The 24,311-nt window shown below is 46.8% G+C and overlaps 1 protein-coding gene across 3 annotated transcripts; it reads left to right on the forward strand.

Moving 5' to 3' along the window:
* Positions 1–24,296, forward strand: LOC112236333 (COP9 signalosome complex subunit 1-like). 3 transcript variants are annotated; one of them, XM_042317219.1, is made up of 15 exons: positions 3–152; positions 3,285–3,527; positions 5,603–5,695; positions 8,275–8,456; positions 8,900–9,064; positions 10,166–10,301; positions 12,949–13,026; positions 13,230–13,290; positions 18,279–18,364; positions 18,632–18,726; positions 19,676–19,781; positions 21,473–21,553; positions 21,771–21,908; positions 22,730–22,864; positions 23,954–24,296. In XM_042317219.1, exons 1-15 carry the CDS (start codon positions 120–122, stop codon positions 24,029–24,031), a joined length of 1,710 nt encoding a protein of 569 aa, XP_042173153.1. In that variant the 5' UTR covers positions 3–119; the 3' UTR covers positions 24,032–24,296. The 3 variants fall into 3 exon arrangements, with proteins under 3 accessions (XP_042173155.1, XP_042173153.1, XP_042173154.1); XM_042317220.1 differs by lacking the exon at positions 3,285–3,527 and having other exon boundaries at positions 5–152; XM_042317221.1 differs by lacking the exons at positions 21,771–21,908; positions 22,730–22,864; positions 23,954–24,296 and adding an exon at positions 21,673–21,708 and having other exon boundaries at positions 1–152.
* Positions 24,297–24,311: the final 15 nt, after the last annotated feature.

Genomic DNA, 24,311 nt, shown 5'->3' on the forward strand with positions numbered 1-24,311 from the left:
GCGCCAAAGTTGGGTTGTTCCAGCTAGTCATATTGACTTTTGCTCCACAGGGATTTAGATACAAGTTGCACTCCCATACCCCGGATGTGATTATTGTGTTTGTGTCGGCAGAGAAGGAGATGCCTCTGCCCGTACAGGTCTTTAACTTTCAGGTAAACTTGTGTTTTCCAAAACTTGTGTTTTCAACAGTTTATATAACCGGGAACACGTTTGAATGACTATATATTTTTTTGTTTAGATTGAGTTGATCTATTTGGTCCTCTAACAAAGTGTTTTCAACTAGAGTTAGCTAACAAGCTAACCTTGCTAGCTAATGTTAGCTAAGAAGCTATGCTGGGGTCTCAACATCAAGTTAGTCCTTATTAGCTAATAAATTTAGCGTTAGGGCGGATTGAACTAGGTTTATTATAGATTATAAATCTTCAATTTGTTTGATAGATATAGCTAACTAGTCGGCGGATTAAAAAAACAAACAAACAAACAGGTGTAGCTAAATTAGTTATAGAAAATGTAAACAGACAGTTTGATGGCTCGTGTTGAGTCGTTACTGTAATTTACTCATTTAAAAAGAAACCTGACTGCAGTTAGTAATTCCTTACTAGCATAGCTACATCTGTGTCAAACGTTAGCGTAGCCACCTAAAATGCAAGCTATTTAGCTAACTAAATAAAAATGTAGTTAGCTAGAGAAGATTTGCCATGGAAACAATTCTTAAATTGTCTGTTATAATCAACTAGATAAACAACATCCACCGGACTGGCAGAAGTTACTATCCCCCTGAAACCTTTCACCAACCCTTGCTGTTCATTTAGAGACAACGCAGTAATTGACATCCTTTTTATGCAAGAAGCAGGACTTCCATGGTTCTTAAATGTCTCAGACCTTTTGTTTCTTCCACCAATTCACATGTGTGACCCACCTTGTTTCTTCCACCAATTCACATGTGTGACCCACCTTGTTTCTTCCACCAATTCACATGTGTGACCCACCTTGTTTCTTCCACCAATTCACATGTGTGACCCACCTTGTTTGTACAGCACCAAATATACACTACATCACCAAAAGTATGTGGACACCTCTTCAAATTAGTGGATTCTGCTATTTCAGCCACACCTGTTGCTGACAGGTGTATAAAATCGAGCACACAGCCATGCAATCTCTATTAAATAAAATCCATGCAATCTCCATAGACAAACATTGGCAGTAGAATGGCCCGTACTGAAGAGATTAGTGACATTCAAAATGGCACCGTCATAAGATGCCACTATTCCAACAAGTCCGTTTGTAAAATTTCTACCCTGCTAGAGCTCGCCCTGGACAAATGTAAGTGCTGATATTGTGAAGTGAAAATGTCTAGGAGCAACAACTGCTCGGCCGCAAAGTGGGAGGCCACACAAGATCACAGACTGGGACCACTGAAGCGCTACTGAGTTCCAAACTGCCTCTGGAAGCAACGTCGGCACAAGAACTGTTCGTCGGAAGCTTCATGGGCTCTCGAGTGGCGCAGTGGTCTAAGGCACTGCATCTTGGTGCTAGAGGTGTCACTACAGACCCTGGTTTGTTTCCAGGCTGTATCACAACTGGCCAAGTCCCATAGGGCGGCGCACAATTGGCCAAGCGTCGTTCGGGTTTGGCTGGTGTAGGCTGTCATTGTAAATAAGAATTTGTTCGTAACTGACTTGCCTGGTTAAATAAAGGTTACATTTTAAAAAATCTATGGGTTTCCATGGTGATGCTTGGCATTGTGATCTTGGTGTGCGACTGCTCGGCCATGGAAACCCATTACATTTTTTTGTTGAGTGTAAAGCTCACAGCCATTGGAATCTGGAGCAGTGGAAACATGTGCTCTGGAGTGATGAATCACGCTTCACCTTCTGGCCTTCCAACTGGGTTTGGTGGATGCAAGGAGAATGTTACCTGTCCCAAAGCATAGTGCCAACTGTAAAGTTTGGTGGAGAAAGAATAATGGTCTGGGGCTGTTTTCCATGGTTCGGGCTAGGCCCCTTAGTTACAGTGAAGGGAAATGTTTACGCAGTATAGATGATTTTCTTTTGTGGCAACAGTTTGGGAAGGCCCTTTCCTGTTTCAGCATGACAATGCCCCCGTGCACCAAGCGAGGTCCATACAGAAATGGTTTGTCGATCGGTGTGGAAGAACTTGACTAGCCTACACAGAGCCCTGACCTCAAGCCCATCAAATTACTTTGGGATGAATTGGAACGCCGACTGCGAGCCAGGCCTAATCGCCCAACATCAGTGCCCAACCTCACTAATGCTCTTGTGGCTGAATGGAAGCAAGTCCCCGCAGCAATGTTCCAACATCTAGTGGAAAGCCTTCCCAGAAGAGTGGAGGCTGTTATAGCAGCAATGTTCCAACATCTAGTGGAAAGCCTTCCCAGAAGAGTGGAGGCTGTTATAGCAGCAATGTTCCAACATCTAGTGGAAAGCCTTCCCAGAAGAGTGGAGGCTGTTATAGCAGCAATGTTCCAACATCTAGTGGAAAGCCTTCCCAGAAGAGTGGAGGCTGTTGTAGCAGCAATGTTCCAACATCTAGTGGAAAGCCTTCCCAGAAGAGTGGAGGCTGTTATAGCAGCAAAGGGGGGACCAGTTCCATATTAATGCCCATGATTTTGGAATGAGATGTTTGACGAGCAGGTGTCCACATACTTTTGGTCATGTAGTTTTATTTTTAATTTTTATTTCACCTTTATTTAGGCTAGTTGAGAACAAGTTCTCATTTACAACTGCGACCTGGCCAAGATAAAGCATAGCAGTGTGAACAGACAGCAACACAGAGTTACAAATGGAGTAAACAACAAACAAGTCAATAACACAGTATAATTTTTTAAAAGTTTATATACGTTGTGTGCAAAAGGCATGAGGTGGTAGGTGCTTACTTACAATCCACAACCCCAAATAACATCCAGCTAATGTGGTGAGAGTTCTGGCTAACTGACATGACTTATCATGCGGAGTGCTTTAAGTCATCAAGGACAGAAATCACTCTTCTGCCCCCCTTCCTTCCCTGCATCTCCCCCTCTCCTGCCTCCCCTCCCTCTCTCCCGCCTCCCCTCCATCTCCCCTCTCTCCCGCCTCCCCCTCTCCCCCTCTCTCCCGCCATCTCCCCTCTCTCCCGCCTCCACTCCATCTCCCCCTCCACCCCCCTTCCTTCCCTGCATCTCTCCGCCTCCCCTCCATCTCCCCCATCTCTCCCGCCTCCCTCCATCTCCCCCTCTCCCGCCTCCCCTCCCTCTCCCCTTCTCCCACCTCACCTCCCTCCTCCAGGACAGCGCAGTGTCAGAGCTGGAGGTTTCTGCAGGGGCAGAACAAGCTCAGGCTCAGGACAGCGAAAGAGACAGGGCCATGGCCAGAGACAGGGACAAGAGTAGGGCTAGCTTGGCCCAGACCTCGGCCTCAGAGCTTCCCTGTACCTCCCATAGCAGCAGCAGACCCAATCAGCTGTCACCGTTCACTGCAGGGGACTATGTCCTCAGCTCCAGCCTCTCAGCATGCTCCCTGCTCCCAGAGGTAGGACCACCAGAGCAGACCGAGCAAAGCTCTGATATATGGAGCTGTTTTAAGGTCATTACCAAGGATCATTTTGCTATTTCATATTGAATTTTAAGACCCCTTGAAGTATAAAATAAAATCGAACACGTTTTTTTGATGAATCATTTTTGTCCTTACTGCTATTAGGGCGGCAGGTAGCCTAGTGGTTAGAGGGGCGGCAGGGTAGCCTAGTGGTTAGAGGGGCGGTAGGGTAGCCTAGTGGTTAGAGGGGCGGCAGGTAGCCTAGTGGTTAGAGGGGCGGCAGGTAGCCTAGTGGTTAGAGGGGCGGCAGGTAGCCTAGTGGTTAGAAGGGCGGCAGGTAGCCTAGTGGTTAGAGGGGCGGCAGGGTAGCCTAGTGGTTAGAGGGGCGGCAGGGTAGTGGTTAGAGGGGCGGCAGGTAGCCTAGTGGTTAGAGGGGCGGCAGGTAGCCTAGTGGTTAGAGGGGCGGCAGGTAGCCTAGTGGTTAGAGGGGCGGCAGGAGGGGCGGCAGGTAGCCTAGCGGCTAGAGGGGCGGCAGGTAGCCTAGTGGTTAGAGGGGCGGCAGGTAGCCTAGTGGCTAGAGGGGCGGCAGGTAGCCTAGTGGTTAGAGGGGCGGCAGGTAGCCTAGTGGTTAGAGGGGCGGCAGGTAGCCTAGTGGTTAGAGGGCGGCAGGTAGCCTAGCGGCTAGAGGGGCGGCAGGTAGCCTGGCGGCCTAGAGGGGCGGCAGGTAGCCTGGCGGTTAGAGGGGCGGCAGGTAGCCTGGCGGTTAGAGCAGGTAGCCTGGTGGTTAGAGGGCGGCAGGTAGCCTAGTGGTTAGAGCAGGTAGCCTGGTGGTTAGAGGGCGGCAGGTAGCCTAGTGGTTAGAGCAGGTAGCCTAGTGGTTAGAGCAGGTAGGCTAGTGGTTAGGGCAGGTAGCCTAGTGGTTAGAGCAGGTAGCCTAGTGGTTAGAGCAGGTAGCCTAGTGGTTAGAGGGGCGGCAGGTAGCCTAGTGGTTAGAGCGTTGGGCCAGTAACCAAAAGGTTGCTGGATCGAATCCCCGAGCTGACAAGGTAAAAATCTGTTGTTCTGCCCCTGAACAAGGCAGTTAACCCACTGTTCCTAGGCCGTCATTGAAAATAAGAAATTGTTCTTAACTGACTTTCCTAGTTAAATAAAGGTTTAAAAATTGGCCCGTACAAACACAGAATATCATTCACTACATGGAACAATGGATAGGCCCCCAAAAAACAATCAAAAGGCAGTTTGTTCTGAAGTGTCTGCCCTATAAGAAAGATCAGGTAGCTTAGTGGTTAGAGCGTTGGACTAGTAACCGGAAGGTTTCAAGATCGAATCCCCGAGCCGACATCTGTTGTTCTACCCCTGAACAAGGCAGTTAATCCACTGTTCCTAGGCCATCATTGAACATAAGAATTTGTTCTTAACTGATTTGCCTAGTTTAAATAAAATTGTTGTTTTTTACATGTATTTAACCCCATATTTTTGTTACTAATCCAGTCTCCATATATACTTCCATAAATGTTTTTAACTTCGTACCTGGGGACCTTCAGATAAGTCTTGTGAGGCCTGTGGGCGTCCTAGAACAAAACCACCGTCATGTTTGTGAGGGTCTCACCTTTACACAGAGGGTCATATTAGTGTCTAGGCCAAACTGTTCAGACAGTTGGCAGATCGGCTGTACCGACTTCAGATGAGTCCCAAGTAGCTTGTCGGGGTCATAGATCAAAACGGAGAACACGGAGGGTCTCATCTTTCCATTGAAGGGTCAGTCGTTTGTAGGCTGTTCTGACGCTACAGAAGTGAGAAGACCAATTGGGATGTCTCGTGGTCTGACAAACACCGCTCTAGCTTAAATGGAAGGATTTCTATGGGGCTTTTTTAAAATGCTAATTCGATTTCAGTAGGTGCCCGGACATTGACCTTAGGGGGTTAATTTCTAAAAGTCTCTCTCTCTCCCGCTCCCTTCCATCCCTCTCTCTCCCCATCTCCCCCGCTCTCTCTCTCTCCATCTCCCACGCTCACTCTCTCTCCATCTCATCTTCTCTCTCCTCTCTCTCCCATCCCTCTCTCTCCTCCAGGGGGCTGTTGAGCCGATGCAGATCGATGCTGACCCCCAGGAAGACCAGCAGAATGCTCCAGACACCAACTATGTGGTGGAAAACCCCACACTGGTATGTTACTATAGCACTAAGCTAGCACTGGTATGTTACTATAGCACTAAGCTAGCACTGGTATGTTACTATAGCACTAAGCTAGCACTGGTACGTTACTATAGCACTAAGCTAACACTGGTACGTTACTATAGCACTAAGCTAGCACTGGTACGTTACTATAGCACTAAGCTAGCACTGGTACGTTACTATAGCACTAAGCTAACACTGGTACGTTACTATAGCACTAAGCTAGCACTGGTACGTTACTATAGCACTAAGCTAGCCCTAGCACTGGTACGTTACTATAGCACTAAGCTAGCCCTAGCACTGGTACATTACTATAGCACTAAGCTAGCACTGGTACGTTACTATAGCACTAAGCTAGCAATGGCACGTTACTATAGTACTAAGCTAAGCCCTAGCACTGGTAGCACTTACTAGCAGCACTAAGCTAAGCCCTAGCACTGGTACGTTACTATAGCACTAAGCTAGCCCTAGCACTGGTACATTACTATAGCACTATTAGCTATAGCACCCTAGCACTGGTACGTTACTATAGCACTAAGCTAGCCCTAGCACTGGTACATTACTATAGCACTAAGCTAGCCCTAGCACTGGTACATTACTATAGCACTAAGCAAGCACTGGTACATTACTATAGCACTAAGCTAGCCCTAGCACTGGTACGTTACTATAGCACTAAGCTAGCACTGGTACATTACTATAGCACTAAGCTAGCCCTAGCACTGGTACATTACTATAGCACTAAGCTAGCCCTAGCACTGGTACATTACTATAGCACTAAGCTAGCCCTAGCACTGGTACATTACTATAGCACTAAGCTAGCCCTAGCACTGGTACATTACTATAGCACTAAGCTAGCCCTAGCACTGGTACATTACTGACTGTATCTTCCGTAGCTTTGTAGTTCTTCTATATTCTATGCTGAACACTGAACTAAATGAAGTCAGTCTGTCACGTGGTGGTCAACTCCTATCATGTGTTATCTTTTCACTGTTTTGTCTCTTTCTCTCTCTCAATCTCCCTGTCTCACTGCCTCTCGCTGTCTCTCTCTCTCTCTCTCTCAATCTCGCTGTCTCTCTTTCTCTCTGTCTGTCTCTCTCTCTCTCTCTCTCAATCTCGCTGTCTCTCTTTCTCTCTGTCTCTCTCTCTCAATCTCCCTGTCTCTCGCTCTCTCTCTCTCTCTCTCAATCTCCCTGTCTCTCGCTCTCTCTCTCTCTCTCTCAATCTCCCTGTCTCTGAACTAAATGAAGTCAGTCTGTCGCTCTCTCTCTCTCTCTCTCTCTCAATCTCCCTGTCTCTCGCTCTCTCTCTCTCTCTCTCAATCTCCCTGTCTCTCGCTCTCTGTCTCTCTCTCTCAATCTCCCTGTCTCTCGCTCTCTGTCTCTCTCTCTCTCTCTCTCTCTCAATCTCGCTGTCTCTCGCTCTCTGTCTCTCTCTCTCTCTGTTTTTCTCTCAATCTCCCTGTCTCACTGCCTCTCGCTCTCTCTCTCTCTCTCTGTCTCTCTTTCTCTCTCACTCTCTCTCTGTTTTTCTCTTTTGTCTCCCTGTCGTTCATCTGTCCTGGTCTCCCTGTCTTTCATCTGTCCTGGTCTCCCTGTCTTTCATCTGTCCTGGTCTCCCTGTCGTTCATCTGTCCTGGTCTCCCTGTCGTTCATGGTCTCCCTGTCGTTCATCTGTCCTGGTCTCCCTGTCTTTCATCTGTCCTGGTCTCCCTGTCTTTCATCTGTCCTGGTCTCCCTGTCTTTCATCTGTCCTGGTCTCCCTGTCGTTCATCTCTCCTGGTCTCCCTGTCGTTCATGGTCTCCTGTCGTTCATCTGTCCTGGTCTCCTGTCTTCATCTTCCTGGTCTCCCTGTCTTTCATCTGTCCTGGTCTCCCTGTCTTTCATCTGTCCTGGTCTCCCTGTCTTTCATCTCTCCTGGTCTCCCTGTCTTTCATCTCTCCTGGTCTCCCTGTCTTTCATCTCTCCTGGTCTCCCTGTCTTTCATCTGTCCTGGTCTCCCTGTCTTTCATCTGTCCTGGTCTCCCTGTCGTTCATCTCTCCTGGTCTCCCTGTCGTTCATGGTCTCCCTGTCTTTCATCTCTCCTGGTCTCCCTGTCTTTCATCTCTCCTGGTCTCCCTGTCTTTCATCTCTCCTGGTCTCCCTGTCTTTCATCTCTCCTGGTCTCCCTGTCTTTCATCTCTCCTGGTCTCCCTGTCTTTCATCTCTCCTGGTCTCCCTGTCTTTCATCTCTCCTGGTCTCCCTGTCTTTCATCTCTCCTGGTCTCCCTGTCTTTCATCTGTCCTGGTCTCCCTGTCTTCATCTGTCCTGGTCTCCCTGTCTTTCATCTCTCCTGGTCTCCCTGTCGTTCATGGTCTCCCTGTCGTTCATCTGTCCTGGTCTCCCTGTCTTTCATCTGTCCTGGTCTCCCTGTCTTTCCTGGTCTCCCTGTCTTTCCTGGTCTCCCTGTCTTTCATCTGTCCTGGTCTCCCTGTCTTTCCTGGTCTCCCTGTCTTTCATCTGTCCTGGTCTCCCTGTCTTTCATCTGTCCTGGTCTCCCTGTCTTTCATCTGTCCTGGTCTCCCTCTCTAGGACCTGGAGCAGTTTGCGTCCAGCTACAGCGGTCTGATGCGTATTGAGAGACTGCAGTTCATAGCACAACATTGTCCCCAGCTCCGTGCCGAGGCCCTGAAGATGGCCCTGTCCTTCGTCCAGAGGACCTTCAACGTAGACGTGTACGAGGAGATCCACCGCAGACTCACCGACGCCAAGCGGTGAGGAGAAAGGGTGTGTGTGAGAGAGAGTGTAGTGTGTGTGTGTGTGTGAGAGAGAGTGTAGTGTGTGTGTGAGAGTGAAGCGGGGTCTATATAAGGTACAAAAGTGTGTGTGTGTGAGAGTGTGTGTGAGAGTGAAGCGGGGCCTATATAAGGTACAAAAAAGTGTAGTGTGTGTGTGTGTGAGAGTGAAGCGGGGCCTATATAAGGTACAAAAGTGTGTGTGTGTGTGTGTGTGTGTGTGTGTGAGAGTGTAGTGTGTGTGTGTGTGTGTGAGAGTGAAGCGGGGCCTATATAAGGTACAAAAGTGTGTGTGTGTGTGTGTGTGTGTGTGTGTGTGAGAGAGTGAAGTGGAGCCTATATAAGGTACAAAAGTGTGTGTGTGTGAGTGAGAGAGATCCCGCATGTGTGCATACGACCCTAACATCTCTGTCTATTCCCAGACAGGCGCAGGGTGTCCCTGACGCGGTGCCTGATGGGCCGGCGGAGGCCCCTCTCCTGGACACAGCCTGGGCAGAGAGCACCAGGAAAAAGGCCCTTCTCAAACTGGAGAAGCTGGACACTGACCTCAAGAACTACAAGGGAAACTCCATCAAAGAGAGCATCAGGTAACTAGCTACGGGGGGAACTCAAGTAGACATTGTTTTCACTGTGTTACATGAGATGTCACAAGCAGTGGAGATGGAACTCGACTGTGTCACAAGCAGTGGAGATGGAACTCTGGAACTGTGTCACAAGCAGTGGAGATGGAACTCGACTGTGTCACAAGCAGTGGAGATGGAACTCTACTGTGTCACAAGCAGTGGAGATGGAACTCTACTGTGTCACAAGCAGTGGAGATGGAACTCTACTGTGTCACAAGCAGTGGAGATGGAACTCTACTGTGTCACAAGCAGTGGAGATGGAACTCTACTGTGTCACAAGCAGTGGAGATGGAACTCGACTGTGTCACAAGCAGTGGAGATGGAACTCGACTGTGTCACAAGCAGTGGAGATGGAACTCGACTGTGTCACAAGCAGTGGAGATGGAACTCGACTGTGTCACAAGCAGTGGAGATGGAACTCGGACATCATGCATGGCTAGAACCTAGGGCATCTGCTGGGTTTACACACACCCAGCGATTTCAGCTCCATGAGAGGGAGCGTCTGTCGTCTTTCCTTCCGGTTCTCTGCTGCCCATGACTGGAACCAACTGCAAAAATCTCTGAAGCTGGAGACTCACATCTCCCTCACTAGCTTTAAGCACCAGCTGTCAGCGCAGCTCACAGATCACTGCACCTGTACATAGCCCATCCGTAAACAGCCTGTCTATCTACCTCATCCCCATACTGGTATTTATTTATTTATCTTGCTCCTTTACACCCCAGTATCTCTACTTGCACATTCATCTTCTGCACATCTATCACTCCAGTATTTAATTGCTATATTGTAATTACTTCGCCACCATGGCCTATTTTTTTCCTTAATTTACCTCATTTACACTCACTGTATAAAGACTTTTTGTTTTCTTTTGTTCTACTGTAATATTGACTGTTTTGTTTATTCCATGTGTAACTGTGTTGTTGTATGTGTCGATTTGCTTTGCTTTATCTTGGCCAGGTCGCAGTTGCAAATGAGAACTTGTTCTCAACTAGCCTACCTGGTTAAATAAAGGCCCCTCCCTCCCCTGTCTCCTCCTCCCCCTCTCCCCTCTCTCTCTGTCTGTTCAGGCGGGGTCATGATGACCTTGGGGACCACTATTTAGACTGTGGAGATCTCAGCAACGCCCTGAAGTGTTACAGCCGAGCCCGAGACTACTGCACTAGTGCCAAGCATGTCATCAACATGTGTCTGAACGTCATCAAGGTACTATGACATCATCAACATGTGTCTGAATGTCAATCAAGGTTCTATGACATCATCAACATGTGTCTGAATGTCAATCAAGGTACTATGACATCATCAACATGTGTCTGAATGTCAATCAAGGTACTATGACATCATCATGTGTCTGAATGTCATCAAGGTACTATGACATCATCAACATGTCTGAATGTCAATCAAGGTTCTATGACATCATCAACATGTGTCTGAATGTCAATCAAGGTTCTATGACATCATCAACATGTGTCTGAATGTCAATCAAGGTACTATGACATCATCAACATGTCTGAATGTCAATCAAGGTTCTATGACATCATCATCATGTGTCTGAATGTCATCAAGGTACTATGACATCATCAACATGTGTCTGAATGTCAATCAAGGTTCTATGACATCATCAACATGTGTCTGAATGTCAATCAAGGTACTATGACATCATCAACATGTGTCTGAATGTCATCAAGGTACTATGACATCATCAACATGTCTGAATGTCATCAAGGTACTATGACATCATCAACATGTGTCTGAATGTCATCAAGGTACTATGACATCATCAACATGTGTCTGAATGTCAATCAAGGTTCTATGACATCATCATGTGTCTGAACGTCATCAAGGTACTATGACATCATCAACATGTGTCTGAATGTCAACAAGGTTCTATGACATCATCAACATGTGTCTGAATGTCAATCAAGGTACTATGACATCATCAACATGTGTCTGAATGTCATCAAGGTACTATGACATCATCAACATGTCTGAATGTCATCAAGGTACTATGACATCATCAACATGTGTCTGAATGTCATCAAGGTACTATGACATCATCAACATGTGTCTGAATGTCATCAAGGTACTATGACATCATCAACATGTGTCTGAATGTCATCAAGGTACTATGACATCATCAACACGTGTCTGAATGTCATCAAGGTACTATGACATCATCAACACGTGTCTGAATGTCATCAAGGTACTATGACATCATCAACACGTGTCTGAATGTCATCAAGGTACTATGACATCATCAACACGTGTCTGAATGTCATCAAGGTACTATGACATCATCAACACGTGTCTGAATGTCATCAAGGTACTATGACATCATCAACACGTGTCTGAATGTCATCAAGGTACTATGACATCATCAACACGTGTCTGAATGTCATCAAGGTACTATGACATCATCAACACGTGTCTGAATGTCATCAAGGTACTATGACATCATCAACACGTGTCTGAATGTCATCAAGGTACTATGACATCATCAACACGTGTCTGAATGTCATCAAGGTACTATGACATCATCAACACGTGTCTGAATGTCATCAAGGTACTATGACATCATCAACACGGTGTCTGAATGTCATCAAGGTACTATGACATCATCAACACGGTGTCTGAATGTCATCAAGGTACTATGACATCATCAACACGGTGTCATCAAGGTACTATGACATCATCAACACGGTGTCATCAAGGTACTATGACATCATCAACACGGTGTCATCAAGGTACTATGACATCATCAACATGTGTCTGAATGTCAATCAAGGTTCTATGACATCATCAACATGCGTCTGAATGTCAATCAAGGTACTATGACATCAACATGTGTCTGAATGTCATCAAGGTACTATGACATCATCAACATGTGTCTGAACGTCATCAAGGTACTATGACATCAACATGTGTCTGAATGTCAATCAAGGTTCTATGACATCATCAACATGTGTCTGAATGTCAATCAAGGTACTATGACATCATCAACATGTCTGAATGTCATCAAGGTACTATGACATCATCAACACGTGTCTGAATGTCATCAAGGTACTATGACATCATCAACACGTGTCTGAATGTCATCAAGGTACTATGACATCATCAACACGTGTCTGAATGTCATCAAGGTACTATGACATCATCAACACGGTGTCTGAATGTCATCAAGGTACTATGACATCATCAACACGGTGTCTGAATGTCATCAAGGTACTATGACATCATCAACACGGTGTCTGAATGTCATCAAGGTACTATGACATCATCAACACGGTGTCTGAATGTCATCAAGGTACTATGACATCATCAACACGGTGTCATCAAGGTACTATGACATCATCAACACATGTCTGAATGTCTCGTCTCTGTCTCTCTCTCTCCCTCTCTGTGTATTTCTCTCTCCTGTCTGTCTCTTTCTCTCTCTCTGTGTATTTCTCTCTCTGTGTATTTCTCTCTCCTGTCTGTCTCTCTCTCTCTCCTGTCTGTCTCTCTCTCTCTGTGTATTTCTCTCTCCTGTCTGTCTCTCTGTGTATTTCTCTCTCCTGTCTGTCTCTCTCTCTCTGTGTATTTCTCTCTCCTGTCTGTCTCTCTCTCTCTGTGTATTTCTCTCTCCTGTCTGTCTCTCTCTCTGTGTATTTCTCTCTCCTGTCTGTCTCTCTCCTGTCTCTCTCTCTGTGTCTCTCTCTCTGTGTATTCTGTCTCTCTCCTGTCTCTCTCTCTCTGTATTTCTCTCTCTGTGTATTTCTCTCTCCTGTCTCTCTCTCTCTGTGTATTCTGTGTATTTCCCTCTGTGTATTTCTCTCTCCTGTCTCTCGCTCTCTGTGTATTTCTCTCTCGCTAGGTTAGCGTTTACCTCCAGAACTGGTCCCATGTACTTAGCTACGTCAGCAAGGCAGAATCCACTCCAGAGATAGCTGAGGTTAGTACTGAATGACATGAAATATAACCTTTCCATCGTACCTTCCTAGTGAGAGAAACTTGTCAAATCAAGCAGTATGAGAATTTGTTCAATAGATGTTCTCCTTTTTAAATTGTGTGTGTGTGTGTGTATAGTAGAGTCTAATATAGCCTTCACACTGAGAGAAAGACACTGACTTACCTCCCGCTTGCTTGTTCTTCTAGCAACGAGGAGAGAGAGACAGTCAGAACCAATCTGTCCTCACCAAACTAAAATGTGCTGCGGGTAAGACATTATACTGTACTGTTAGGAGGACCACTGAAGTCTGCAGCTAAGACATTATACTGTTAGGAGGACCACTGAAGTCTGTAGCTAAGACATTATACTGTACTGTTAGGAGGACCACTGAAGTCTGCAGCTAAGACATTATACTGTTAGGAGGACCACTGAAGTCTGCAGCTAAGACTAGACATTATGACTGTTAGAGTGACCACTGCAGTCTGCAGTAGCTACTATGACTTCAGTGGTCCTCCTAAGACATTATACTGTACTGTTAGGAGGACCACTGAAGTCTGCAGCTAAGACATTATACTGTTAGGAGGACCACTGAAGTCTACAGCTAAGACATTATACTGTTAGGAGGACCACTGAAGTCTGCAGCTAAGACATTATACTGTTAGGAGGACCACTGAAGTCTACAGCTAAGACATTATACTGTACTGTTAGGAGGACCACTGAAGTCTGTAGCTAAGACATTATACTGTACTGTTAGGAGGACCACTGAAGTCTACAGCTAAGACATTATACTGTTAGGAGGACCACTGAAGTCTACAGCTAAGACATTATACTGTACTGTTAGGAGGACCACTGAAGTCTGTAGCTAAGACATTATACTGTACTGTTAGGAGGACCACTGAAGTCTACAGCTAAGACATTATACTGTACTGTTAGGAGGACCACTGAAGTCTGTAGCTAAGACATTATACTGTACTGTTAGGAGGACCACTGAAGTCTGCAGCTAAGACATTATACTGTTAGGAGGACCACTGAAGTCTACAGCTAAGACATTATACTGTACTGTTAGGAGGACCACTGAAGTCTGCAGCTAAGACATTATACTGTACTGTTAGCTGTAGACTTCAGTGGTCCTCCTAAGACATTATACTGTTAGGAGGACCACTGAAGTCTGCAGCTAAGACATTATACTGTACTGTTAGGAGGACCACTGAAGACTGCAGCTAAGACATTATACTGTACTGTTAGGAGGACCACTGAAGTCTACAGCTAAGACATTATACTGTACTGTTAGGAGGACCACTGAAGTCTACAGCTAAGACATTATACTGTACTGTTAGGAGGACCACTGAAGTCTACAGCTAAGACATTATACTGTACTGTTAGGAGGACCACTGAAGTCTACAGCTAAGACATTATACTGTACTGTTAGGAAGACCACTGAAGTCTACAGCTAAGACATTATACTGTACTGTTAGGAGGACCACTGAAGACTGCAGCTAAGACATTGTACTGTACTGTTAGGAGGACCACTGCAGTCTACAGCTAAGACATTATACTGTACTGTTAGGAGGACCACTGAAGTCTGCAGCTAAGACATTATACTGTTAGGAGGACCACTGAAGTCTACAGCTAAGACATTATACTGTTAGGAGGACCACTGAAGTCTACAGCTAAGACATTATACTGTACTGTTAGGAGGACCACTGAAGTCTACAGCTAAGACATTATACTGTACTGTTAGGAGGACCACTGAAGTCTGCAGCTAAGACATTATACTGTACTGTTAGGAGGACCACTGAAGTCTGCAGCTAAGACATTATACTGTTAGGAGGACCACTGAAGTCTGCAGCTAAGACATTATACTGTACTGTTAGGAGGACCACTGAAGTCTACAGCTAAGACATTATACTGTACTGTTAGGAGGACCACTGAAGTCTACAGCTAAGACATTATACTGTTTAGAGGACCACTGAAGTCTGCAGCTAAGACATTATACTGTACTGTTAGGAGGACCACTGAAGTCTGCAGCTAAGACATTATACTGTACTGTTAGGAGGACCACTGAAGTCTACAGCTAAGACATTATACTGTACTGTTAGGAGGACCACTGAAGTCTGCAGCTAAGACATTATACTGTACTGTTAGGAGGACCACTGAAGTCTACAGCTAAGACATTATACTGTACTGTTAGGAGGACCACTGAAGTCTACAGCTAAGACATTATACTGTTAGGAGGACCACTGAAGTCTGCAGCTAAGACATTATACTGTTAGGAGGACCACTGAAGTCTGCAGCTAAGACATTATACTGTACTGTTAGGAGGACCACTGAAGTCTGCAGCTAAGACATTATACTGTACTGTTAGGAGGACCACTGAAGTCTACAGCTAAGACATTATACTGTACTGTTAGGAGGACCACTGAAGTCTGCAGCTAAGACATTATACTGTACTGTTAGGAGGACCACTGAAGTCTACAGCTAAGACATTATACTGTTAGGAGGACCACTGAAGTCTGCAGCTAAGACATTATACTGTTAGGAGGACCACTGAAGTCTACAGCTAAGACATTATACTGTTAGGAGGACCACTGAAGTCTGCAGCTAAGACATTATACTGTACTGTTAGGAGGACCACTGAAGTCTACAGCTAAGACATTATACTGTACTGTTAGGAGGACCACTGAAGTCTACAGCTAAGACATTATACTGTTAGGAGGACCACTGAAGTCTACAGCTAAGACATTATACTGTTAGGAGGACCACTGAAGTCTGCAGCTAAGACATTGTACTGTACTGTTAGGAGGACCACTGAAGTCTGCAGCTAAGACATTATACTGTACTGTTAGGAGGACCACTGAAGTCTACAGCTAAGACATTATACTGTACTGTTAGGAGGACCACTGAAGTCTGCAGCTAAGACATTATACTGTACTGTTAGGAGGACCACTGAAGTCTACAGCTAAGACATTATACTGTACTGTTAGGAGGACCACTGAAGTCTACAGCTAAGACATTATACTGTTAGGAGGACCACTGATCTACAGCTAAGACATTATACTGTTAGGAGGACCACTGAAGTCTGCAGCTAAGACATTGTACTGTACTGTTAGGAGGACCACTGCAGTCTACAGCTAAGACATTATACTGTACTATTAGGAGGACCACTGAAGTCTGCAGCTAAGACATTATACTGTTAGGAGGACCACTGAAGTCTACAGCTAAGACATTATACTGTACTGTTAGGAGGACCACTGAAGTCTGCAGCTAAGACATTATACTGTACTGTTAGGAGGACCACTGAAGTCTACAGCTAAGACATTATACTGTACTGTTAGGAGGACCACTGAAGTCTACAGCTAAGACATTATACTGTACTGTTAGGAGGACCACTGAAGTCTGCAGCTAAGACATTATACTGTTAGGAGGACCACTGAAGTCTACAGCTAAGACATTATACTGTACTGTTAGGAGGACCACTGAAGTCTACAGCTAAGACATTATACTGTACTGTTAGGAGGACCACTGAAGTCTACAGCTAAGACATTATACTGTTAAGAGGACCACTGAAGTCTGCAGCTAAGACATTATACTGTACTGTTAGGAGGACCACTGAAGTCTGCAGCTAAGACATTATACTGTACTGTTAGGAGGACCACTGAAGTCTACAGCTAAGACATTATACTGTACTGTTAGGAGGACCACTGAAGTCTGCAGCTAAGACATTATACTGTACTGTTAGGAGGACCACTGAAGTCTACAGCTAAGACATTATACTGTACTGTTAGGAGGACCACTGAAGTCTACAGCTAAGACATTATACTGTTAGGAGGACCACTGAAGTCTGCAGCTAAGACATTATACTGTTAGGAGGACCACTGAAGTCTGCAGCTAAGACATTATACTGTTAGGAGGACCACTGAAGTCTACAGCTAAGACATTATACTGTACTGTTAGGAAGACCACTGAAGTCTACAGCTAAGACATTATACTGTACTGTTAGGAGGACCACTGAAGACTGCAGCTAAGACATTGTACTGTACTGTTAGGAGGACCACTGCAGTCTACAGCTAAGACATTATACTGTACTGTTAGGAGGACCACTGAAGTCTACAGCTAAGACATTATACTGTTAGGAGGACCACTGAAGTCTACAGCTAAGACATTATACTGTTAGGAGGACCACTGAAGTCTGCAGCTAAGACATTGTACTGTACTGTTAGGAGGACCACTGCAGTCTACAGCTAAGACATTATACTGTACTATTAGGAGGACCACTGAAGTCTGCAGCTAAGACATTATACTGTTAGGAGGACCACTGAAGTCTACAGCTAAGACATTATACTGTTAGGAGGACCACTGAAGTCTGCAGCTAAGACATTGTACTGTACTGTTAGGAGGACCACTGCAGTCTACAGCTAAGACATTATACTGTACTATTAGGAGGACCACTGAAGTCTACAGCTAAGACATTATACTGTACTGTTAGGAGGACCACTGAAGTCTACAGCTAAGACATTATACTGTTAGGAGGACCACTGAAGTCTGCAGCTAAGACATTATACTGTACTGTTAGGAGGACCACTGAAGTCTACAGCTAAGACATTATACTGTACTGTTAGGAGGACCACTGAAGTCTGCAGCTAAGACATTATACTGTTAGGAGGACCACTGAAGTCTGCAGCTAAGACATTATACTGTTAGGAGGACCACTGAAGTCTACAGCTAAGACATTATACTGTTAGGAGGACCACTGAAGTCTACAGCTAAGACATTATACTGTTAGGAGGACCACTGAAGTCTACAGCTAAGACATTATACTGTTAGGAGGACCACTGAAGTCTACAGCTAAGACATTATACTGTTAGGAGGACCACTGAAGTCTACAGCTAAGACATTATACTGTTAGGAGGACCACTGAAGTCTACAGCTAAGGCATTATACTGTTAGGAGGACCACTGAAGTCTACAGCTAAGACATTATACTGTTAGGAGGACCACTGAAGTCTACAGCTAAGACATTATACTGTTAGGAGGACCACTGAAGTCTACAGCTAAGACATTATACTGTTAGGAGGACCACTGAAGTCTACAGCTAAGACATTATACTGTACTGTTAGGAGGACCACTGAAGTCTACAGCTAAGACATTATACTGTTAGGAGGACCACTGAAGTCTTAGGTCATAATAGGTAATAAAACCTATTTTTAAATTGTGAGTTGCGCTTTCAAATGTTTCTCTTGATCCCACCCCCTCCAGGTTTGGCAGAGCTGGCCTCTAGAAAGTACAAACCGGCCGCTAAGTGCTTCCTCCAGGCTTCATTTGACCACTGCGACTTCCCAGAGGTCAGATATCAATATATCCCCCTACTCACTTGACCCCGCCCCCAACTCACTTGACCCCGCCCTCAACTCACTTGACCCCGCCCCCAACTCACCTAACCTCGCCCCAACTCACCTGACCTCGCCCCAACTCACCTGACCCCCCCCCCGACTCACCTGACCCCGCCCCTCCCCCAACTCTACCATATCTGGTCTGAGCCATGATGTTGCTGTGTACATGGAGTCTTTTAGGATTGAGGAGTTGTAACCTGTTGTGGACCCCCTCCCCAGCTCCTGTCCCCCAGTAATGTAGCGGTGTATGGAGGGATGTGTGCCCTGGCCACCTTTGACAGACAGGAACTACAGAAGAACATCATCTCAAGCAGGTAGGCTCCCTACGCAGTGTGCACCACACTTAGTCGTCCCCTCCTAAGAAGTACACTTCAGGTAAATGCTAACTGTTGTTAATTGAAGAGCTTCATTGTTCTCTCCAAGTGGAAGGCCTTGATGAGAACTGTCATGGAGAGGAGCAGCTTGTTGGGTGATGACAGATTTCAGTACATATTGAAACGTCAGCATCTCCCTTTCTCTCTGTCTCTCTCTTTCTCCCTCTTTCTCTCTCTTTCCCTCTCTCCCTGTCTCCCTCTCTCTCCCTGTCTCTCTTTCTCCCTCCCTCCCTCTCTCTCTTTCTCTCTCTCTCTCTTTCTCCCTGTCTCTCTTTCTCCCTGTCTCTCTCTCTCTTCCTGTCTCTTTCTCCCTGTTGCTCTCCCTCTCCGTCTCTTTCTCCCTCTCTCTCTTTCTCGCTCTCCCTCTCTCTTTCTCCCTGTCTCTTTCTCCCTGTCTCTCTCTTTCTCCCTGTCTCTCTTTCTCCCTCTCTTCCTGTCTCTTTCTCCCTGTCTCTCTCTTTCTCCCTGTCTCTTTCTCCCTCTCTCTCCCTGTCTCTTTCTCCCTCTCTCTCCCTGTCTCTTTCTCCCTGTCTCTCTCCCTGTCTCTTTCTTTCTCCCTGTCTCTCTCCCTGTCTCTCTCTCTCCCTGTCTCTTTCTCCCTGTCTCTCTCTCTCCCTGTCTCTTTCTCCCTGTCTCTCTCTCTCCCTGTCTCTTTCTCCCTGTCTCTCTCTCTCCCTCTCTCTTTCTCCCTCTCTCTCTCTCTCCGTCTCTATCTTTCTCTCTCTTTCTCTCTCTCTCTCTCTCTCTCTCTCTCTCTCTCTCTCTCTCTCTCTCTCTCTCTCTCTCTCTCTCTTTCTCCCTCTCTTTCTCCCTGTCTCTCTCTTTCTCCCTGTCTCTCTCTTTCTCCCTGTCTCTCTCTTTCTCCCTGTCTCTTCTCTTCTCTCTCTAGCTCCTTTAAGTTGTTTTTAGAGTTGGAGCCCCAGGTGCGTGACATAATCTTCAAGTTTTACGAATCAAAGTACGCATCCTGTCTGAAACTACTGGATGAGATGAAGGTAAGGAAGAAAACAGTTTAATGTGGACAGTTACAGGCTGACTAGATGATAATGGAGAAGACAGAAGCTGTTACAGGCTGACTTGATAATGGAGAAGACAGTTTAATGTAGACAGTTACAGGCTGATAATGGAGAAAACTGGACAGTTACAGGCTGACTAGATGATAATGGAGAAGACAGAGCTGGCTGTTACAGACTGACTAGATGATAATGAAGTAAACAGTTTAATGTGGACAGTTACAGGCTGACTAGATGATAATGGAGAAAACAGTTTAATGTGGACAGTTACAGGCTGACTAGATGATAATGGAGAAGACAGTTTAATGTGGACAGTTACAGGCTGACTAGATGATAATGGAGAAGACAGAGCTGGCTGTTACAGGCTAACTGCTAAATATAAATGGGGAAACTATTTTATATTGCCACTCAGTAATGTTGATTGAATTAGTCTCGGTTGTTTTTTACATTTCATTTAACCTTTATTATTTAACTAGGAGAGTCAGTTAATAACAAATTCTTATTTACATTGACGGTCTAGGAACAGTGGGTTAATTAACTGCCTTTTTCAGGGTAGAACAACAGATGTTTACCTTGTTAGCTCGGGATTCGATCCAGCAACCTTTTGGTTACTAGTCCAACGCTTTAACAACTAGACTACCTGCTCTAACCACTAGGCTCCCTGCTCTAACCGCTAGACTACCTGCTCTAACCACTAGGCTACCTGCTCTAACCACTAGGCTACCTGCTCTAACCACTAGGCTACCTGCTCTAACCACTAGGCTACCTGCTCTAACCACTAGACTACCTGCTCTAACCACTAGGCTACCTGCTCTAACCACTAGGCTACCTGCTCTAACCACTAGGCTACCTGCTCTAACCACTAGGCTCCCTGCTCTAACCACTAGGCTCCCTGCTCTAACCACCAGGCTACCTGCTCTAACCACTAGGCTCCCTGCTCTAACCACTAGACTACATGCCGCCTCTCTAACCAACCACTAGGCTACATGCCTCTCTAACCAACCACTAGGCTACATGCCGCCCCTCTAACCACTAGGCTACCTGCCGCCCCTCTAACCACTAGGCTACCTGCCGCCCTCTAACCACTAGGCTACCTGCCGCCCCTCTAACCACTAGGCTACCTGGCTAACCACTAGGCTACCTGCCGCCCTCTAACCACTACCTGGCTAACCACTAGGCTACCTGCCGCCCCTCTAACCACTAACCAGGCTACCTGCCGCCCCTCTAACCACTAGGCTACCTGCCGCCCCTCTAACCACTAGGCTACCTGCCGCCCCTCTAACCACTAGGCTACCTGCCGCCCCTCTAACCACCACTAACCACTAGGCTACCTGCCGCCCCTCTAACCACTAGGCTACCTGCCGCCCCTCTAACCACTAGGCTACCTGCCGCCCCTCTAAACCACTAGGCTACCTGCCGCCCCTCTAACCACTAGGCTACCTGCCGCCCCTCTAACCACTAGGCTACCTGCCGCCCCTCTAACCACTAGGCTACCTGCCGCCCCTCTAACCACTAGGCTACCTGCCGCCCCTCTAACCACTAGGCTACCTGCCGCCCCTCTAACCACTAGGCTACCTGCCGCCCCTCTAACCACTAGGCTACCTGCCGCCCCTCTAACCACTAGGCTACCTAATGTGCAGCTAACACCAATGCCCTTCCTCTCTCTCCTGCAGGATAACCTTCTATTGGACCTGTACCTGGCCCCCCACGTTAGAACACTGTACACACAGATCAGAAACAGAGCCCTTATACAGGTGAGACCGTCATGGCACCATGACAACACAGTGTTTTACACCTGGATTCCTTTCCTTCATTCCCTACATCACCTGTGTCCCGAGTCAGTACCTCAGCCCAGGTTGTTAACCTGAGTCAGTACTTCAGCCCAAGTTGTTAACCTGGTGTGTGTGTGTGTGTCAGTACTTCAGCCAAAGTTGTTAACCTGGTGTGTGTGTGTGTGTGTGTGTGTGTCAGTACTTCAGCCCGTATGTGTCTGCAGACATGACTAAGATGTCCCAGTCCTTCAACACCACAGTGTTATCTCTGGAGGATGAACTGACCCAGCTCATACTGGAGGGACTGATCAACGCACGTATAGACTCTCACAGCAAGGTAACACACACGTATAGACTCTCACAGCAAGGTAACACACACACGTATAGACTCTCACAGCAAGGTAACACACACACGTATAGACTCTCACAGGCACACGTATAGGTAACACACACACACACACGTATAGACTCTCACAGCAAGGTAACACACACACGTATAGACTCTCACAGCAAGGTAACACACACACGTATAGACTCTCACAGCAAGGTAACACACACACACACACACACACGTATAGACTCTCACAGCAAGGTAACACACACACGTATAGACTCTCACAGCAAGGTAACACACGCACGTATAGACTCTCACAGCAAGGTAACACACACACACACGTATAGACTCTCACAGCAAGGTAACACACACACACACACGTATAGACTCACACAGCAAGGTACACACACACACACACACACACGTATAGACTCTCACAGCAAGGTAACACACACACACACACACACACGTATAGACTCTCACAGCAAGGTAACACACACACACACACACGTATAGACTCTCACAGCAAGGTAACACACACACACACACGTTTAGACTCTCACAGCAAGGTAACACACACACACACACGTATAGACTCTCACAGCAAGGTAACACACACACACACACAGACTCTCACAGCAAGGTAACACACACACACACACACACAGACTCACACAGCAAGGTCACACACACACACACAGCAAGGTCACACACACTAGCCGTAGACCAGTCTCTCTACACATCAACTATCACTACAGAGGTACACACCAGTCTCTCCCCAGTTCCAGTAAGTAACTTCCTGTTTCCTGTATGTGTGATGTCAGATCCTGTATGCGAGGGACGTGGACCAGAGGGGCCATACGTTTGAGAAGTCTGTCCACATGGGCAAGGAGTTCCAGAGACGAGCCAAAGCCACGATCCTCAGAGCTGCTGTGCTGCGCAACCAGATACACGTCAAGGTGACCACAGCTGTTACCACACGGCCCCAGTCTAGACCACAGCTGCTACCACACGGCCCCAGTCTAGACCACAGCTGTTACCACACGGCCCCAGTCTAGACTACAGCTGCTACCACACGGCCCCAGTCTAGACCACAGCTGTTACCACACGGCCCCAGTCTAGACCACAGCTGCTACCACACGGCCCCAGTCTAGACCACAGCTGTTACCACACGGCCCCAGTCTAGACCACAGCTGCTACCACACGGCCCCAGTCTAGACCACAGCTGTTACCACACGGCCCCAGTCTAGACTACAGCTGCTACCACACGGCCCCAGTCTAGACCACAGCTGCTACCACACGGCCCCAGTCTAGACTACAGCTGCTACCACACGGCCCCAGTCTAGACTACAGCTGTTACCACACGGCCCCAGTCTAGACTACAGCTGTTACCACACGGCCCCAGTCTAGACCACAGCTGCTACCACACGGCCCCAGTCTAGACTACAGCTGTTACCACACGGCCCCAGTCTAGACTACAGCTGCTACCACACGGCCCCAGTCTAGACTACTGCTGTTACCACACGGCCCCAGTCTAGACTACTGAGATGGATCTTTCCCAGACACACATTAAGTCCTGAATAGAAGCATTCTCAATGTAGATTCTTCACTCCAGGACTAGGTTTAATCTATGTCTGGGAAACCGGACCCCTGGGGATTAAGCTGCTTCCTCCTATATCCCTCAATTAATGGAAAACCTTGGATAGTTCACCAGGTGTTTTGATTTGGAACATGTTGTCAGAGCTTTTAATTTATCAGGTGATGTATTGTTTTAGTACTGTGTCCATCGTTTGAAATCAACTGTTGTGTGCCCCTCGAGACAATTGATCCACCTCTCTCTCTCCTCTCAACATTTCACTGTTAAGTCTACATTTGTTCACTTCTCTCCCTCTCTTCCCTCCTCCTCCTCTCCCTCCCTTCCCTCTTCTCCTCCTCTCTCTCCTCCTCCTCTCTCTCCCTTCCCTCTTCTCATCCTCTCCTCCTCCTCTTCTCCTCCTCTCTCTCCTCCTCCTCTCTCTCTCCTCCTTCTCCTCTCTCCCTTCCCTCAGTCCCCTCCTAGAGAAGGCAACCTGGGGGACCTATCAACAGCCAACAGCCAAACAACCAGGATGAGTAGCACCATGTGACAGGGACGTCCCATCATGACACCATCGCTGGCTGTGTCTGGCACTCTGCTCCCTATATAGTGCACTACCCTATGGGACCCTGGTCAAAAGTAGGGCGCTATGTAGGGAATAGGGTGCCATTTGGTACACAGACGATGCATGGTGCCTCTGAATGAACAGAGGGAGTGTGGGGTGCCTGTCCACAACAGGCCTCAGGTAGTGCCCTTCTTTTGGCCAAGTCAAAGCTACAACTGCTAAGCTGGAGTCAGGCCAAAAGTGGGGCACATGGTGTCATTTGAGA

Source organism: Oncorhynchus tshawytscha, unplaced genomic scaffold, assembly GCF_018296145.1.
Source record: "Oncorhynchus tshawytscha isolate Ot180627B unplaced genomic scaffold, Otsh_v2.0 Un_contig_2750_pilon_pilon, whole genome shotgun sequence".
In the NCBI taxonomy this organism is placed as follows: Eukaryota; Metazoa; Chordata; class Actinopteri; order Salmoniformes; family Salmonidae; genus Oncorhynchus; species Oncorhynchus tshawytscha.

What these genes read in the sequence shown, in the direction of transcription:
- LOC112236333 (XM_042317219.1), top strand. Translation starts at nt 120, where the DNA reads ATGCCTCTGCCCGTACAGGTCTTTAACTTTCAG. An exon ending in TACAGGTCTTTAACTTTCAG is followed by an intron (nt 153 to 3,284) that starts GTAAACTTGTGT and finishes TCCCTCCTCCAG; the next exon opens with GACAGCGCAGTGTCAGAGCT. An exon ending in AGACTCACCGACGCCAAGCG is followed by an intron (nt 8,457 to 8,899) that starts GTGAGGAGAAAG and finishes GTCTATTCCCAG; the next exon opens with ACAGGCGCAGGGTGTCCCTG.